The 17,817-nt window shown below is 46.5% G+C and overlaps 1 protein-coding gene across 1 annotated transcript in view; it reads right to left on the bottom strand.

Annotated features, from left to right (window-relative positions):
* The window catches only part of rab38a (RAB38a, member RAS oncogene family), a 106,871-nt gene extending 92,012 nt beyond the window's left edge, over positions 1-14,859 (bottom strand). Inside the window, exon 1 of the mRNA XM_085998805.1 lies at positions 14,430-14,859. Coding sequence (XP_085854931.1) covers positions 14,430-14,631 — 202 coding nt within the window. The 5' untranslated portion in view covers positions 14,632-14,859. The remainder of the gene's footprint in view (positions 1-14,429) is intronic.
* Between the last annotated feature and the right edge of the window lie 2,958 nt (positions 14,860-17,817).

Here is a 17,817-nt window from a genome sequence, read left to right as displayed (position 1 = left end):
AAAATCCATCCCTTCATCTAAATGAGGAATTACATTTTGGGGTTGAAGATTAGTGGAAGGTTCAGCATCACTCTTTGACATTGATGAATCATGGCATTAAATGCTTTGCATATGCACTAAGAAAGATTACATTTTCTGTTCTGATGGAAGGTCACTGACCTGAAACGTTAACTCTGTTTCTCTTTCCACAGATGCTGTCTGACCTGCTAAGTATTTCCAGCATTTTCTGTTTTTATTTTACTTTTTTTGTTTATTCTTAGGATGTGGACAATGTTGCTATGGTTACATTTATTGCCCATCCCATGTTACCTTGAGGTGGTGATACTAGGCCTTCTCCTTGAACTGCAGCAGTCCTTGTGCTGGTGATGTTCCCAAAATGGTATTAGGCAGGGAATTTCAGGATACTGACCCAGCAATGAAGAGGAAATGACAGAGTGGCCAGAATCTTTACCTTGGAGTCGGGTTGGCTGCGTGTGGGCCGCGTAGTGGGTCGCCATCCCAAAGATATCAACAGCGCGTTCTGCACTGCACAGTTAACTCAATGGCACCAATTGAAACAGTCATGTGGGTTTCCCAGCCCAAGTAAATGGAGTGGGTCTGATGATGTCACTGATGACTCGTTTTCAGTGCGGATATTTAAAGTAGCCTTGCACAAATCTCATTTGAAGGTTGCTGTAGGAGTGTTCAGGGTGCTCTCAAGAGCTCAAAATTGCTGAATAACATTGGCAATTCTGTGGGTCATGGAGGCACAAAGACAGAGGGCAGCGCCAAGATTCCCAGATGCCTCCCTGGAAGTGCTGGTCCAGGGAGTAACAGCACACTGGGAGGTCCTCTTCCCTGCGGATGGCTGAAAAAGACCAGCAAAAGACACTAACAGGGCAGGGCTAGTGATTGCAAAGGAGGTCAGAAGCAGGGATGTGGTGAGGAGGATGTGGATCCAGTGCTGCAAAAGATTCAATGAACTCATGAGGTCAGAAAAGGTGAGTGTAATACCACATTCATATACATCCTGATGTGCGTGTCACCCCAACCCCATCACTCTGCCTTCCCAAGCCTACTCCTGCACATCACTCCTCACACCAGCCTACCTTGTAGGTGCACCCATCCCTCTCTGTCTATGTACCTGCTCACATCCCCATCTGACTAACCACCACTGACACTCACCCTCATCCTAATGTAATCATAGCAAGTAACACCACAGAAGGAAGCCATTTGGCAATGTCACGCCACTCCCTCATAGTCACCCTCTGCAGATGTAGCCCATCCACTCCTTACACTCATTCCATCACTCTCACTCAAAGTTCTTTCCTTTCCCTCCTTGCAGGAGAAGAGAGCCCAGAACAATAGGGAGAGGCAGAGAACTGAAGGTGGTCCTCTAGTCTTCAGTAATTTGACTCCAGCAGAGGAGGTGGTCCTGGGAATCTCTGGATTTGCAGAGCTGCTGGCGGTGGGAGATGGGGAGAGGGGAACCTCCCAGCAACCTGCTGACAGAATTACATCTCATACAGCCACATGGCATACAGCAGTCACTCATATGGTGCAGCCAGTGAAATGTCATCATGTGCATAATGACAACTTTACCCATTCTTATAACACTTCTAATTCATCTCTTTAGTCTCCCACAGGTCCATCAAGTTCCCCCTCACTGTCCAGCCGGAGGAGGAAGACAACTCCTCAGAGGATGCTCCAGTCTCTGAGTGTGCAGCGTCAACAGACCAATACACACCCAGCACCAGCACAGATACACACACCTCGGTGGGTCCTGTGAGAGATAGAGTAGTGTTCTCAGCTGGTGTCACACACATCGCAAGTGAGCGAGAGCAGATGGTGGAGACAGGGACAGCAGGGGAGAGACTCGATGGGGGGCGCAGGACACTCCTAGCTCCACTGAGCTGCAGGCAGATACTGAATCTCGGGGGCCATCGAGAAAGAGTGTGATCTTGGAGGGGCAGCAATAATGAGGCACTGGCAGCTTTTGAAGCCATGATGTGTGCAACTGTACAGAGAATGGAGGAGTCCATCTCCAACATGAGCACCACCACGTCGCAGGCGATGGCAACGATGTGCTGTTCTATGGAAAGGATGGCCACCTGCATGGAGCAGTAAATGCGCCAGTCACATGAGAACATGCTAGCTATGGACAACAGATTGCAGACTCTCATTGACCTCATCTCGAGGAGGGATAGCAACGTAGACTTGGGCTTTCATCACCCCACTGCTGTGCAGCAAGGTTCTCTCCAGCTGCTTGCTAGCAGGGAAGTGCGGGTGGCCCATGAGAAGGATGATGGTGAGAGGGGACATGGAAGTGGGGGCTCTTCTTAAAGTGATCCCACTTCTCCCCTATTGCATCTCCCTCAGTCAGAGCCCCACATGCTGCCTCAGATCCCGATGGCCGAGTCTGCCCCTGCACAGTTGCAGGCGGAGCAGCCTTTGGTGGGGCCCTCACCCAGAGGACGTCTGCCAAAAGTGTCTAAGCAGTGGCAGCAGGGAAGTGAGCAGCCCGCCTCTACCTCTGCTGAAGCCACAGAGGTTGCACCTCGTAGAAACATGCATAAACGAAGAAAGACAGAATCTTACTATTTACTAATACTAAACTGTCATTATATTCCAAGATCTAGAAATCTCTGACCACAAAGCTGTATGCCTGAGTCTTTGTAGGATCCAGAAGCAGACAACCTGAAAAATGTCCTGTTAAAAGGTAGATATAATTTTGTTTTGGGAGACAAATAGGCCAAAAGAAAGACATGTAATTTCACATCACAGTGCCATCTTCAGCAAGACGCACAATCATGATGTTGCAATGCAATATTATGGCCTGAATTTGCAGAAAACCTGTGCCATAGTATTGACACATCTATAGTGTACGCCATTATTATGGTGGACATTCCAAGCAATTCTGGTGTGAGTGACTTACACCATTACATACAACCACGCCGTCATTTGCTGGGAATTTTGTGCTGCTCCAGTTGAAGAACTAATCATCGCCCCTCGAGTTTGCTGAATTCACGCCACTGTGATCCCCACAGCTTCTCAGACCATTACAGAATGGTGATGGAGGGCTCAGTATGCATGGTATAATCACAGGGAGCGGAAAAATCATGAATATTTTGGTTTTGAAATGCAGAGTATTGATGATGTAAATAAACCTATATTTGAATTAACTGGCTCAAAGCCCATACTTGGGATCCATTGAATTGTATTAAAGAAACTTCTCATGTTGAAACAGGCCATTCAGGTTTTCTGTTTGTATAAGCTATCACGAGTAGGAGCAACATCACCTTTAAACCTCCAATTACTATCAGTAGCCCAGTGAAATGCTCAATGCCTTCTATTTAAATTCATAACCATTTCATTGTGCTGCATTTTATTTACACCTTTCCCTCACAATTTTACAAATATATTGGCTTTAACAGCACATTCCACTTCAGAAACCTGTCCATAGATGTACGGAAGAGACTGATTGGGTGAATCTGATTTAAAACGATGGCAAAGAACAGCAAGACTGTGCTTGTCCGTGTGTGACAGCAGCAGCTCAGCTCCATTAAGTTTCTGCCATTGTGAAACACAGTGCACATCCCAGGCCAATTTCAAGCAGAGGTCCCAACCACACAGCACACTGAATGGTCAAAACATTTAATAAACTTTCCCATTTGAACATTGCAGAGACTAACCGCAAATTTTCATCAGCTAGTTTGCTCGTCAATTGTGTGCACAATCATATGTCCTGCCCCCCCACCCCAGGGATATTTGTTATTATTATCACACTGGCCTGGATTTTGTGGTGGGTATGATGGCGTACTCTCAGAGTATGGCGTCATATCGCCTTTGAAATCCACCGGAAGTCCGGGATTTCCGTATGCGTTTGCGCTAAATCCCGAACTTGCGGTCTGTCCATGTATGCGTTAACAGGCCATCCGCTCCGCCACTGAAAACCTAATTGCTGGTGCAGTGTTGGGTTATTTGCTCACCAACTGCCCAGAAATTACATACGGAAATTTTACGGCTGGTGAAAACAGGCGCAGGGCCTGTTTCCACAGCGTATGGGACACCGGAAATGAAAAAAAAAAGAAAGAAATAATTAAATGACATCCAAGAACATTAAAAGCTTTAATGAGAATCAATCCTAGTGTATGTTAAAGCTGCAGGTTTTAAAAAAATAATGTTTACATTTCATAACTTTTTGCACAGTTCACAGTATTTGTTTAGAAGTGGGAATTAGGAGTAATGAATTGGATTCCCATGATAAAAGCTGACTCTGTAATGTATTTTAAAGGCTGTAGTAATGAAGTAATGTAGTAATTTAAATGAATGAAAGACAATCTGTTTTCTAATTGGAGGACCAGACCCACATGATCCCAGATACGCTTCCGCACAGGCTGCATCCCTGGGATCCGTGGGCCATTACGCTGCCCTCCTACTCGCAGCGTCAGAGTGCAAGTTTACACAGGAGGGCCGCCATCAGGTAGGTGCGTATTCATTCGCAGGACGGCGGCGTGCTCTAGAGGTATGTCGCCGACCGCAATTTTTGGCCTATATTTACTCTTTATACATTATTCAGTGACTTGTCAGTTCCATTGACTTATATTGCTACATTTCACTTGTTTTAAATTAATCAACAGACACCTGTCTATATCGATGAAACGTCTAAACAATACAACTTTGTAGCGAATTCCGGGCCATTGAATTTAAATAGAAATCCAATCCATGTTTTAATCAGGCAATTTGTTATTTTATTAAATCCAAAGTAGAATAGTTGATATGTGTTAGTTAAACTGTTACACAAAACATTTCCTTTTACTACAGAACTTTTCGAAGTGAGCTGTTTCGTGAGAGAATACTTATTGAGGCAGAATTTGCTGCCAAAATAATGGCGAGTTTAATGCACACGCCGCTATCAATGTATAAATGTCCAGTAACTTGTGGCGGTGCAGAATTGTGAATTGCGAATCGCCACAAGTTGCTCAACTATATGCACGGCTCCACCATTAGCCTCACATAAATGGCAGCTCGCCATCCACCTACCCGTGAGTTTCAAGAAATTGCTGCATTTGCATAGTAATTGCCAATTAAACTCACCACAGAATGTTAGGGCTGGTACTTAACAGAGCAAGTACCTTTTTAATGATGGTGATTATGCTTCTGCAATGCCACTCAACTTCTCCAGCCCAGAAAGGGTATAGTTGAAACTGTGGAGTCTCATTCCTACAGGTAGTAAATTGTTCCTAGAGGTTTTTAAAATTTAAAATTTTAATGTTTTTTATTTCTTTTTCTTTCTGTCATTTTTTTCTCTCTTAATTCAATCTTTCCTTCCCTCTCTTTATACCACTTTCTGTACACGATTTGACTTTAATTCACCCTATTTCCTTCTCCAAACTTCTTCTCAATCCTTAAATCTCAGTGGTTAAGGAGATACACTCATGGTCCTATTATTCACCAAGGCCCTCACCGCGCTGTTATCAGCTTGCACTTCCAGCAACTTACAAGGCAAACTATTTTTGAGCAGAAGGGTTTTGTTTTTATTCATTCACTGGACGTGGGCGTCGCTGGCAAAGCCAGCATTTATTGCCCATCCCTAGTTGCCCTAGAGAAGGTGGTGGTGAGCCACTTTCTTGAACCGCTGCAGTCTGTGTGGTGAAGGTACTCCCATAGTGCTGTTAGGTAGGGAGTTCCAGGATTTTGACTCAGCGATGATGAAGGATCGGCGATATACTTCTAAGTCAGGATGATGTCTGATTTGGAGTGGAACTTGGAGGTGGTGGTGTTCCCATGTGCCTGCTGCCCTTGTCCTTCTAGGTGGTAGAGGTCACGGGTTTGGGAGGTGCTGTCGAAGAAGCCTTGGCGAGTTGCTGCAGTGCATCTTGTAGATAGAACACACTGCAGCCACGGTGCGCCAGCAGTGGAGGGAGTGAATGTTTAAGTAGTAGACGTGTTGCCAATCAAGTGGACTGCTTTGTCTTGGATGGTGTCGAGCTTCTTGAGTGTTTGTTGGATGCTTGTTGGAGCTGCACTCATCCAGGCAAGTGGAGAGTATTCCATCACACTCCTGACTTGTGCCTTGTAGATGGTAGAAAGGCTTTGGGGAGTCAGGAGGTGAGTCACTCGCCGCAGAATACCCAGCTTCTGACCTGCTCTTGTAGCCACAGTGTTCATCAGGAAGGAAGGTGACAAATGATTATGGGAAAATCCAACCTTAAAACTGGCTGTTAGATGAAGCAGATCATCTATGATTAATAACAATATTCATTATGTAATCATAATGTTGGCTGTCTTCAAAGAACTAGAGGAACCCAGTGATCTAAACGGCACTGACAAATCACACCACATCACCAACTGTCACAACCCAAGTTTGAACCAAATACTAGCACAGCTGCACACATGTGGGTAACAAAATCATAATGGTGTTGAGGAGGAAGGAAATGGACTGAACACATGTAACACTGGCATGGAAGCAACAAAATAACATTTTAAGTCTTGTGGTCTGTGAGCCTTTCATTTTGCCAAAAAAAAGTGTCAGTTGTACAAAATAAAAATAAAAGTCTGACTCCTTGATGTCTCCTGTGGTTACGCAGTAGGTTCATGTGGCATTAAAGCTTAAGGCAATGGAATAATGCATGGTAGTTGGCTGGCTGTCTTTACAAGCCTTTGTAGATCAAGTGCCACACCAGAGTCACAGCCTTCACTGAAGAGCTTCAGTATCTTTGTCCACTTTCATTCAACTATACAGTGAATTAATCTCAAGGGAATAGCTGAGTGGAGATTTCACAAATTAAATTTAGTGATTGGAACCTGGATGTCCTCATTGATAATGTAATTCAGATCTGTGATGCACTTTTTGGATCATCCAATGAATATCTTGAGGATCTACAAAAGCAAAATACTGCAGATGCTGGAAATCTGATCTAAAAACAGAAAGTGTTGGAAACACTCAGCAGGTCAGGCAGCATCTGGAGAGAGAGAAACAGAGTTAACATTTCAGGTCAATGACCCTTCGTCAGAACTGGAAAAAGTTGGAGATGGAACAGGATTTTAAGCAAGTGTGGGGCAGGGAGAGGGGGGAAGGGGAGGAAAGAACAAAAGGGAAGGTCTTGGAAGGCAGGAGAGATTAAGAGACAAAAGGGGTGATGGTACAAGGCAAAAGGAGATGGTAATGGGACAAGTTAAGAAACACAAGATGACTCTAGATGAAGTGTAAATGGCAATGGCAGGATGATCAACAGCTGCCATGTGAGAGAGTGGAAAAAATGATGGGGCAAAGGTTATGATCTGAAATTGTTGAACTCAACATTGAGTCCAGAAGGCTGTAAAGTGCCTAACTGAAAGATGAGGTGCTGTTCCTCAAGCTTACATTGAGCTTCATTGGAACAGTGTAAGAGGCCGAGGACAGGGAGGTCAGAGTGGGAGTGGAGCGGAGAATTAAAGTTGAGTATCTAGTTGCCTGGCAGGAAACTTCTGACATGGCAAACTCAGGGTGTACGACCATGGAAACTTAGGAGGAAGTCTGCAAAATGTTCCATATGGTGGAATCAGCCTGTCTTATTAATTCACACTGCCCTTTTGTTTTAGGGACAAACTTGTGTGGAAGAACATAGAAAGGAGGAACAAATGGCTTACAATACCATGAAAAACCTTGACAATGCACATGAATTTAGAATTGTGGCGCTCATAGGCATAGAACTACTGGAAGATGACCATCAGGGGGTTGGGATGCTAAAGGCCACTTGCTACGTGTCACATTACAGATATATTCTACACCATCTTATATGAACAACTCCATACACTTTGATTGTGTGCGAGTGTTTCACAGATTGTGTACAAAAAACACCAATAGGCAAAAAGATAAATGTGCTTCTGCACTGATAATGCCCCATGTACTCTTTTCACAGAGTGTGGACAACTAAGTAATCTACAGTGATCCTTGGAACAATACCATTTAACCGAGTGACATCTCCTACACTGGTACCAAGCAGCAGCTCACATACAGGCACCTCACATCCATGATTTACTAATGTGGAAGACGGACCAGAGGGTGAATCACAAATGACAGTACCAGAAGAGGTGGATATGGAGGGCAAAGCAATCCTGGGGAGAGATCCAGTGTGCTGAATGCCTTTCGTGAATGGGGTACTCATCTTGGCGTGTCTGCTTTCCAACAGATGAAGTTACATGGAATGTGCTGAGATGGCATTTAACTCCATGCTCACAGCAGTACAAGAGATGGAAGAATGGTTGTCTGCTATTGACCAAGGAGCAATGGCAGTTGCAATTGCAATTTCCACCTCAATAATGCAGCCCATAGATTCAGTTAGAATATACTCCAAGTATATATGGATTTATATATTGACCTCTTTCTGTGCTCTAAGATTCTATGGGGTGAAATCCGGTTACGCCCCATTTGGGCGCGGTAACTGAATTATTGCTGGAGATTTAGCACCCAGCGTGGAAGTACCACCCCAGCCGCTAAATTTGGCTTACCGCCCCGGCAAGGAAGAGGAATGCTATCTCGGGTACTCCACTTCCTCTCAGGATAGTGTCGGGGGCACAAAGCGCAGTAGCACCGGAGCTCTATGCAGCCGCTCTGCATAGCACTGATGTGTTTCAGTGCCCCATCCCTTCCATTAAAGGGGAGGGATGCTGTGAGCTCTGCAGGGCCGCCAATGGCCCACACTAGCCCACCAGGGCGGCATGGTGCTGTGGCTGCAGCCCAGCACCGAGACACGGCGCCGGGCTGCGCGATGGTGGCCATGGACCACGTCAAGGGCTACCACAGAGGGCCAACTTGCAGATTGGCCAAAAAAAATAAAACTGTGGCGTGGGTGGCAGCTGAATCTCCCTTTAATTAGCGCCCTGCCCATGTGATAAGCCCTTTGCGCCCCTTTAGCACCCCCAAGTGGCACAAACGACAGGCGCAAAGGAGCCAAATTTCATAGCCAGAGAGTTAGTATGCAGGTACAGCAAGCAATAAGGAAGGCAAATGGCATGTTGGCTTTTATTGCAAGGAGGTTGGAGTACAAGAGTAAGGAAGTCTTACTACAATTGTACAGGGCGTAGGTGAGACCACACCTGGAGCACTGTGCACAGTTTTGGTCTCCTTATCTGAGGAAGGATATACTTGACTTAGAGACGGTGCAATGAAGGTTCACCAGATTGATTCCTGGGATGAGGTCCTATAAGAGATTGAGTAGATTGGGCCTATACTCTCTGGAGTTTAGAAGAATGAGAGGTGATCTGATTGAAACATATAAGATTCCGAGGGGGATTGACAGGGTAGATGCTGAGGTTGTTTCCCCTGGCTAGTGAGTCTAGAACTAGGGGGCATAGTCTCAAGATAAGGGGTCAGCCATATCCCTTGATTCCCCTAGAGTCCAAAAATCTATCTCAACTTTGAATATACTCAATGACTCAGCATTCACAGCCCTCTGGGGGCAGAGAATTCCAAAGATTCACAACCCTCTGAGTGAAGAAATTCCTCCTCATCTCAGTCGTAAATGGCCTACCCCTTATCCTGAGACAGGTGCAAGAAGTGCTATTATATTTTTAGTCCATCCATTCATTGTGTTCTGACCTAGGGCAGGTCCTAACTCAAGTCTCACACATAAGATTCTTGAGCCACTTATTAGGGAAGAGTAACTGAGGTGGTTTCCCGTTGCCTTCCTTATGGTTTTTATCTTCGGAGTATCTTCTCCTAAGTGGGCTACAATCAAGGTTAAAGAGCCCCATCTATCTTTTATGATAGGGTGGGATAGACTCACACCCACAGGATGCGAGTACCCCTGCTTGTTGCCAATCCAGTCATCTAGTGCCAGCGCTCCAGTCTCTGCTCACTGGGGCTTTTTGGAGTGGGGCTTAAAACCCGACCTGCTGACTCAGAAGTGGGACACAGCACCACTGAGCCAGTAGTCACTCCGTCCAGACATGGGTACCCCGCTGGATGTCAACCTAGTATTTAGAGACCATATTCTAGTCTCCACTTGCTGGGGCTGTCTGGAGTGGGGCTCGAAACCTTCTCACTCAGAGGTGCGATTAGTTAAAGGCTAACTCCATATTTCTAGTACAAGAAAGTAATAATGGGGTAGATTTTCATGTGTCCACTTCCATCAGACAGGAGGTGGATCTTTGAGCCCAATTGCTGCAGTAAAAGGACTGACCAATTTTCATGGTCAAGCCTTATTCCCATACTGTTGTTGAGTTGCTTGTGTTTTTCAAGCCACTCACCGATCAGAGAGAGCCAAAAGTCCAGTGGTGCCCAGCAAGTGCGGAGCCCAGCCAGCGCGGAGCCCAGCCAGCGCGGGGCCCAGCCAGCGCGGAGCCCAGCCAGTGCGGAGCCCAGCCAGCGCGGAGCCCAGCCAGTGCAAGAGGGTTGGAGATCCGGGGGAAAGGCTGAGGAGTATTGGGCATCGCATGGGTCGATTTTTGTGAGGTCAGGAGAAATTGCTTTAAAAGTTTAAACTTATTTGTTTCTGAGCGGCCTGCAAAGGTCCCTTTAAGGACTGCTGGTTAAGCTGCTCAATGCCAAGTACAAATAGGCAGTCTGTCATCTCCGCAAAGCAATCAATAAATGTATCAGGTATGACACCTCACTCCTAAAACCATGACGACACTCTCGGATTAGCTCATGCCCCTCATGGTGAGTTCTGTGCTCTAATTTACCTTGCTCTACCACTCAGTTCACGCCCAAAAAACAGGAATGAAAAACAACCCCTATTGTGTTTTGCAGTGAAATAACAGGCACTGGCGTAGAATGGAATATTTTGTCACTTTTAGAGCATTTTCTATCAACATTTAAAATGGAACAAAATATAAAAGTTTTCTAAAATACTCCAAGTATGGATCTTTATTTTTCATTACATCAGTTTCACAACATCCAGCATAAAAGATATCCACAGATAAAAAGAATGCTGTAAATCTAAGAACAGAAAATACTAGAAATAGTACATAGCACATCAAACAACAACTGAAAGACAAAAGTAGGCTAGAGTTTTGGGTGGACCATTTATGAGAACCAAAAAATTTGCATTCATTCAATGGATGTTGTATGAATCAAGGTGCTTCAGAAACTATGAAAGACTTTTTGGGGGAAGAAATTTGTTAATGCCCGCTTTTGGGCCAAAAATGATTGTCACGTTCGCAGTGCACACCTGAGGCTGAAGGCCTGAGGCTCGTCTGAAACTGGACCTGGGACTTCATCTGAATTCCAGAGAGCTGCAGGCGCCTGTTGCGCTTCCTGAGGCAGCTCGCTGGTTTCCACTGGACCAATTTGGGTCAGCTGCAACACTGGCAGCGGCCCTCAGTAGGTCTTGGGGAAGAGGGAGGTGAATAGGAGGAGGGAGGTGAGGGGCGGGGGGGGAAGCGAGCATAGGCCAGTGGCAACAGCAGTAGTGCAGTTGATGGGAGGAGCTCTCCTGCTCCTACTGGGTCCACATTAAGGCAAGTTAAAAAAAAACAATTTACCTTTATGTTTGTGGCCTCCAGCAGTACCTTTAAGGACCATTGGTTAGGCTGCAAAAGGCACTGAAAATACTGAACAGAGCATGCCCGGTGCCTGCTCCACTTAATTAAATAAGAACATAAGAAATAGGAGCAGGAGTAGGCCATTTGGCCCCTCGAGCCTGCTCCGCCATTCAATAAGATCGTGGCTGATCTGATCTTGTCCTCAACTCCACTTTCCCACCCGCTCCCCATAACCCTTGACTCCCCTGTAGCTCAAATACCTGTCTATCTCCGCCATGAATATATTCAATGACTCTGCCTCCACAGCTCTCTGGGGTAGAGAATTCCAAAGATTCACGACCCTCTGAGAGAAGAAATTCCTCCTCATCTCCGTTTTAAATGGGTGATCCTTTATTCTGAAACTATGCCCCCTAGTTCAAGATTCCCCCATGAGGGGAAACATCCTCCCTGCATCTACCCTGTCAAGCCCCCTCAGAATCTTATATGTTTCAATAAGATCCCCTCTCATTCTTCTAAACTGCAATGAGTATAGGCCCAACCTCATAAGAAAACCCCTTCAACTCAGGAATCAACCTAGTGAACATTCTCCGAACTGCCTCCAAAGCAAGAATATCCCTCCTTAAATAAGGAGACCAAAACTGTATGCAGTACTCCAGATGTGGACTCACCAGCGCCCTGTACAGTTGTAGCAGGACTTCCCTACTTTTATACTCCATCCCCCTTGCAATAAGGGCCAACATTCCATTTGCCTTCCTAATTACTTGCTGGACCTGCATGCTAACTTTTTGTGTTTCATGTGCAAGGACCCCCAGATCCCTCCTGTACCACAGTTTCTGACAAATTTCGGAGAGGGGTCCTTAATTAGGTCTTAGGCCCCTCATTAACCTTTTCCAGGTGGCCTAATCCCTGCTTACGGCAGCGGCTGAAATACTTGAATATCACATGAGCCAATATGGTGTTGGACGTATCTCGGGCGTACTTGGTGCGTGGGACATAGCCACCGAAATTGTATCTTTTTCCCTATGCATCGCGCCAGAGAAGCAAGAAAAACTAGGTCCGCATTTACCCCCATTGTGCTCAAATGGTTAAAGCTCTCCTGCTCATCAGGAAAACATTCAAGCTTAGCACATTTCAGCAACTTTAAAAAGTCGTGTGTTACCCAAATATTTTAAGCATTTCCTCAAATTCTGGAAATGTAGAAAGAATTACATTTTCCTGAATGTTTACAGCAAAAAAATCACATTTCTTCAAATTAGTCTTTTTGTAATTCTGTACATAATTCAGCCAAAGTGACTTTGAAAGACAGACTCCAGATCTGGATCATATGATGCAGCAACACATGACTTGTACATATCAGTCCTAGCCGGCAGGGTAACTGCAACCTCCTGCAGTATTATACAACCAACAGAGATAATAAAACTATTAACATGATAGTAACTATTGCGTCTGCTTTACATAATAGAACATGTAACCAAAAAGGCCTCGAAAACATAATTTCACAATGTTGGTGGAACTCAAGTATCCTTCGTACACTAGACCAAAATATGAATCTAAATGATCACTTTACATGCGCCTCCTCTAAGTTCAGATCAGCAGAATGATTACCTGTCAATAATTTCAGTGAGGTGTTCACAGTTCAGATGATCTCACAATGGTTTATTATCCTAATCTTAAATCCACAGTAAGATTATTGTTCCTGTGCATTCATTATTATCTACAATATTACCTGCAGAGTTGGTGGGGCAGGTTTATTTAATTTATTATGTTCTCCCCCAGAAGGATGAATGTCACTACGGATATGTCTCCAAACACTTGAGACATAGGGGGGAAAATTGGCTCTGAAAAAGTTAGCGCACCCACGCCCAAAATGGAATGGTAGCACCCCAAGCAGGAGGTGGGGCGCTACTGGAAGCGCCCCCCCTCCCTCTTGGGGCGCTCCCATTGAATATCACGACGCTACGTGCAGCAGCGCCACGTACATCAGCACATAGCGCCTCGGTATTACAGGCCTCCCTCCCCTGATTAAAGGGGAGGGGCCTAGCGCAGTGGCACCGGGACCCGGCTGGAACACCGGGGAGCTGGGTGCCAACAAAAGAGCCCAGCACTTAAGAGGAGTGCCAGGGTGATGGATCGCAGCTGGCACCCCGCAGCAGGAGGCCAGAGGGGGCAGGTGCTGGCAGGCGCTGGCAGGTGCTGGCAGGTGGCCCCCAAAAAAAGGGCCACCCAGCACCTGCCCTTTAATTATCACTGCCCCGGCCGCAAGCACGGTCCCCTGACCCTGTCCGACATAGCGTCCAGAGGTAGTTCAGGGGGCGCGAGCAAAGTTTGCGGCTGGGGCGCGAGCGGGGTGCTGCGCACGGCAATGACATTACCGCCAGAGGCGCAGCACTGCGAGATGCTACCGGCTTCGCTGCTGCTAACCTCCCGCTGAATTTCACGGGAGGCCTTAGCAGCGCCAGGCGCGAGGTGCTTTGCTAACGGGAGGTGTAAGCACCAAACTTTTCCCCCATAAAGGCCTAGAAATTCGTCTTGTGCAGTGGCACAAAACGGCCGGTATCGGATCAGCCGCAGTGCCTGATATTCCAGTCCATTGACTTCAATGTGTATAACGGGTGGCCGATCCAATACCGCCTGATTTGCGCCACCGCTCAAGACGAATTTCATGGCCATTGGCCGAGACTTTTAACTAAACGTTGAATGACTGCGATGTAATTACTGTTAGTTTATAAAGCAACAATATACAAGTGATTTACCAGAAATGAATGTTTCTGTATAAATGGAGGTAAAGTAATAATACTAGAGATAGAATTGCCGGATACTACTTTATCTGCACATATTAAAATTCATAACAGATGCTTGTCCAACTGCAAAATCATTGTGCTGGCTGACAGAGCAATATATTGCTTCTTAGCAAACTGTTACTCTCTCTAGTTTCTTTACTAGAACATGCAGTGAGTTGGGAAAGACTGACAAAATCTTACCCGCTATATCCCATAACTGCAGTCGAACCACAGTATCCGAGTCCCAATTGAGAACTTTGAGAGCGAAATCCACGCCTATCGTAGCTCGGTAATGTTGGGAAAAGTTCTGATGCACGTAACGTTTGATAATACTGGTCTTTCCTACCCCCAGGTCGCCGATGACTAAGATTTTATACAGATGCTCGGTCTGGCTTTTCTGCATTTTCGAAGTTGCAGGCTCATAACCCGTCCTGCACTGTCCTTTAAGCGAGACTCAGCCGCGTCTGGAAGCAGCAACGCCCCTCGCCCCGACTGACAGCGGGCTGGGGGCTGCTGTGCCAATGTGTGAATGCACGGCACATTCCCACTGCCGCCTCTCGCACCATGGGCAGCCCCGGCCGCAGCACTCCCCACTCAGCTCTGTAACTCTGCTGAGAATGTGATAAAAGCGCAGCTCTCTGGTGTTTAGAGCTGATTTTATTGCAGTTGGGTACTTCCCGCTTACATTTCGGACCTTCAAGTTTGAATTTCTTCCAGCAGCCAGAAAATCTAATGGTTGCGGCCCAAAGCATGTGACTTATTAAATCTGGCTTTAAATTGGCACATCAAACAGCAGAATCGATGCTAGAAATTGGGTAGGATGATCATGAGCTTAAGATGTAACGGTATAGGAACATAAGAAAGTATGAGGCCGGGAAAGACTACAGTCCATCTGGCAGCTCTCAAGAATCGTTACGCTTCTACTGCCCACTCCTTCAAACATCTGTCCAAATCCCCTTAAATATTTCCACAATTTCTGCCTTCACAGCCCCTCTAGCCAGTCTGTTCTACAACAGCAAGAACCCTCTGCATGAGGTAGAAACACAGAAACAAGCCATTCGACCCAACAGGTCTATGCTGGTTTTTATGCTCCACGAGCCTCCTTCCACCCTACTTCATCTAACCCTATTAGCATATCCTTCTATTCCTTACTCCCTCATGTTCTTACCTGGCTTCCCCTTAAATGCAATAATGCTATTCCTTCAACTACTCCTTGTGGCAGCAAGTTTTGCATTCTAACCACTCTATGGGTAAAGACGTTTCTCCTGAATTCCTTATTGGATTTATTAGTGACTATCTTATATTTATGACCCCATTTTTTGATTCCCCCACAAGTTGAAAGCTTATATTTTAACTGTCTGCATGGCTTCCCTCTTTCAAGTTTCAGGCCTTGTCTCCTGGTTCTAGAGTGTGTGGCAATCTTCAAAATATTGGTCTTGAATTTCCTCAAGGAATGGGACAGACTGTTAGGACAATCAAGGTGGGCAGGAATTAATGGAAACAGAAAATGCAGCAGGACCTGGTAACACTGGGTCTCTGTGCTGATGAGATTGGCACCAGGATGCCCTGTGGGGGTGGGTGGTGATTGCGCACACACAGGGCATCCTGGTGTAAATTTTTTCAGTGCAGAGACAAGCATTCAGTACCTGCCCCAGTCAGAAGTGGAACTCACAAGACTGTTCCAGTCTGGGTTCATGGCCTACAACACTGACAAAGAGGTTTTCTGGCCCCAGAGAAATTGGCCTTCCTATGTGAGGGTGCCGGTTAGTTCCCTCAGTAACCCCTAGATGGCACCTTCACTTGTTTTTTTCCCTTTGCTAATTGTTACTAGTTTCTCCTGTGTTTATTACTTAACTGCCTTTTATCAGGTTTATTGGTTTCACCTGTTTTTGCTTGTATTTAAGTTCTGTGGTTTCTTCCCTCTGTGATCAGTCTTGACAAGCCGTTTGCCTAGTGGTAGCTTGTCTTGAGCTACTATGTTTGTAACTGTTTACCTGTGTGATTCTAGTAAAGTACTTTTATTTAAGACTGCATACCTGCTTCTCGCCTCGTCTGCCTGCACTTGGGTCCAGAACCAGCCTCGCCCTGACAGCAAGACTGAGCCAGTGTGGACCCAGCAGTGATGGAGGAATTTCATTCTATTCTCTCCCATCAAGGTGCTTTCCTCGGCCGCCTTGAGCAACTTCTCCAAAGCATTTCAGACAAGGTAAATGCGTGGACTCAGACCATTCAACACCCAGCCGCTGTGGCTTCTGCTCGGGATGTTCCTCCTCAGTCAGTCCCTTTGGGTACTACCCCACTGGTCGCCGATGTCCAGACTCACCGAGAGCCTCGCCTTACTGTGCCAGAGCGCTATGACGGCCATCCGGGCAAGTGTCGCGGCTTCTTGACCCAGTGCTTCCTAGTTTTTGAACTCCAACCCTCCATGTTCCTATCACCCGACTCTAAGGTAGCGTTCATCATATCACTACTCTCGGGAAAAGCTCTCGCCTGGGCTACCGCTATCTGGGAGCAGCAAACTTTCGTCTGCTCGGACATTCTCCTTTTCGCCGAAGAGATGAGCAAAGTCTTTGACCATCCTGTGAGTGGACGGGAGGCAGCTAAGAGACTTTTGAATCTCCGCCAGGGCAACTGCAGCGTAGCCGACATCGCCATTGAGTTCCGCACACTCGCTGCGGAAAGCCGCTGGAACACCGAGGCCCTTCTCTCCACATTTCTTCATGGCGTTTCCGAATCTATCAAAGATGAACTGGCGTCCAGAGAGGTTCCGGAGGACCTTGACACGCTCATCTCCCTTGCCATCAGAGTGGATAACCGCCTCCGGGAGCATGGTAGAGAGAGGAGATTCACTACTTCCACAGAGGTGAGATCTTCCGGTATTTCGAATCTGACCAAGAGTTTCCAAGTACCCCCGAGTCCACCTGTTAGCACCGAAGAGGAACCTATGCAACTCGGCAGAACTCGGCTCTCCCAGTTTGAGAGACAGAGGAGATTGAGAGAGGGGCATTGTCTTTACTGTGGCCTGTCTGGCCATCTCAGAGCCACATGCCCTGAGCTTCAGGAAAAAGCCAGGAGGATTGGGAAAATACTGACAGATCAAATCCCTTCTCCTACCCCTTCTGTCTTTCAAACCCTGCTTCCCGCTTGTCTCTCTTCAGAGGGACAACAGTACAACCTCCAGGCGTTTGTTGACTCTGGGGCCGCTGGCTGTTTTATCGATGCCACCCTTGTGTGCAGCCTGAAAATTCCTTTCTCCCGCCTTGACAAGCCTTTACAAGTCACCGCCCTCGATGGCAGGCCCCTTGGTTCTAGGCGCATTCATCCTATCACCGGAGTATTACATGTCCAATTAGGGGAGAGACATCAAGAGTTGCTGCAGTTTCACCTTATCGATTCACCTGAGCTCCCTCTCGTTCTTGGACATCCGTGGCTCTCTCTTCACAACCCTCACATTGACTGGACTACCGGGACTGTGCTGGAGTGGGGTCTTTCATGTCTAGCCAACTGTCTTAAGGTCTTCCCTAGTCTGCCCCATCCTTCCTCTCCCGAGCCAGCTGATCAGCTGGACCTTGCTCATGTGCCCCCTGAA

Source organism: Somniosus microcephalus, chromosome 10 (genome assembly GCF_052327205.1).
Source record: "Somniosus microcephalus isolate GS21.2 chromosome 10, FLI_Smic_1.0, whole genome shotgun sequence".
NCBI classification, from domain to species: Eukaryota; Metazoa; Chordata; class Chondrichthyes; order Squaliformes; family Somniosidae; genus Somniosus; species Somniosus microcephalus.
Note: the sequence above shows the minus strand (reverse complement) of the source record. Positions and strands in the feature narration are given on the sequence as shown.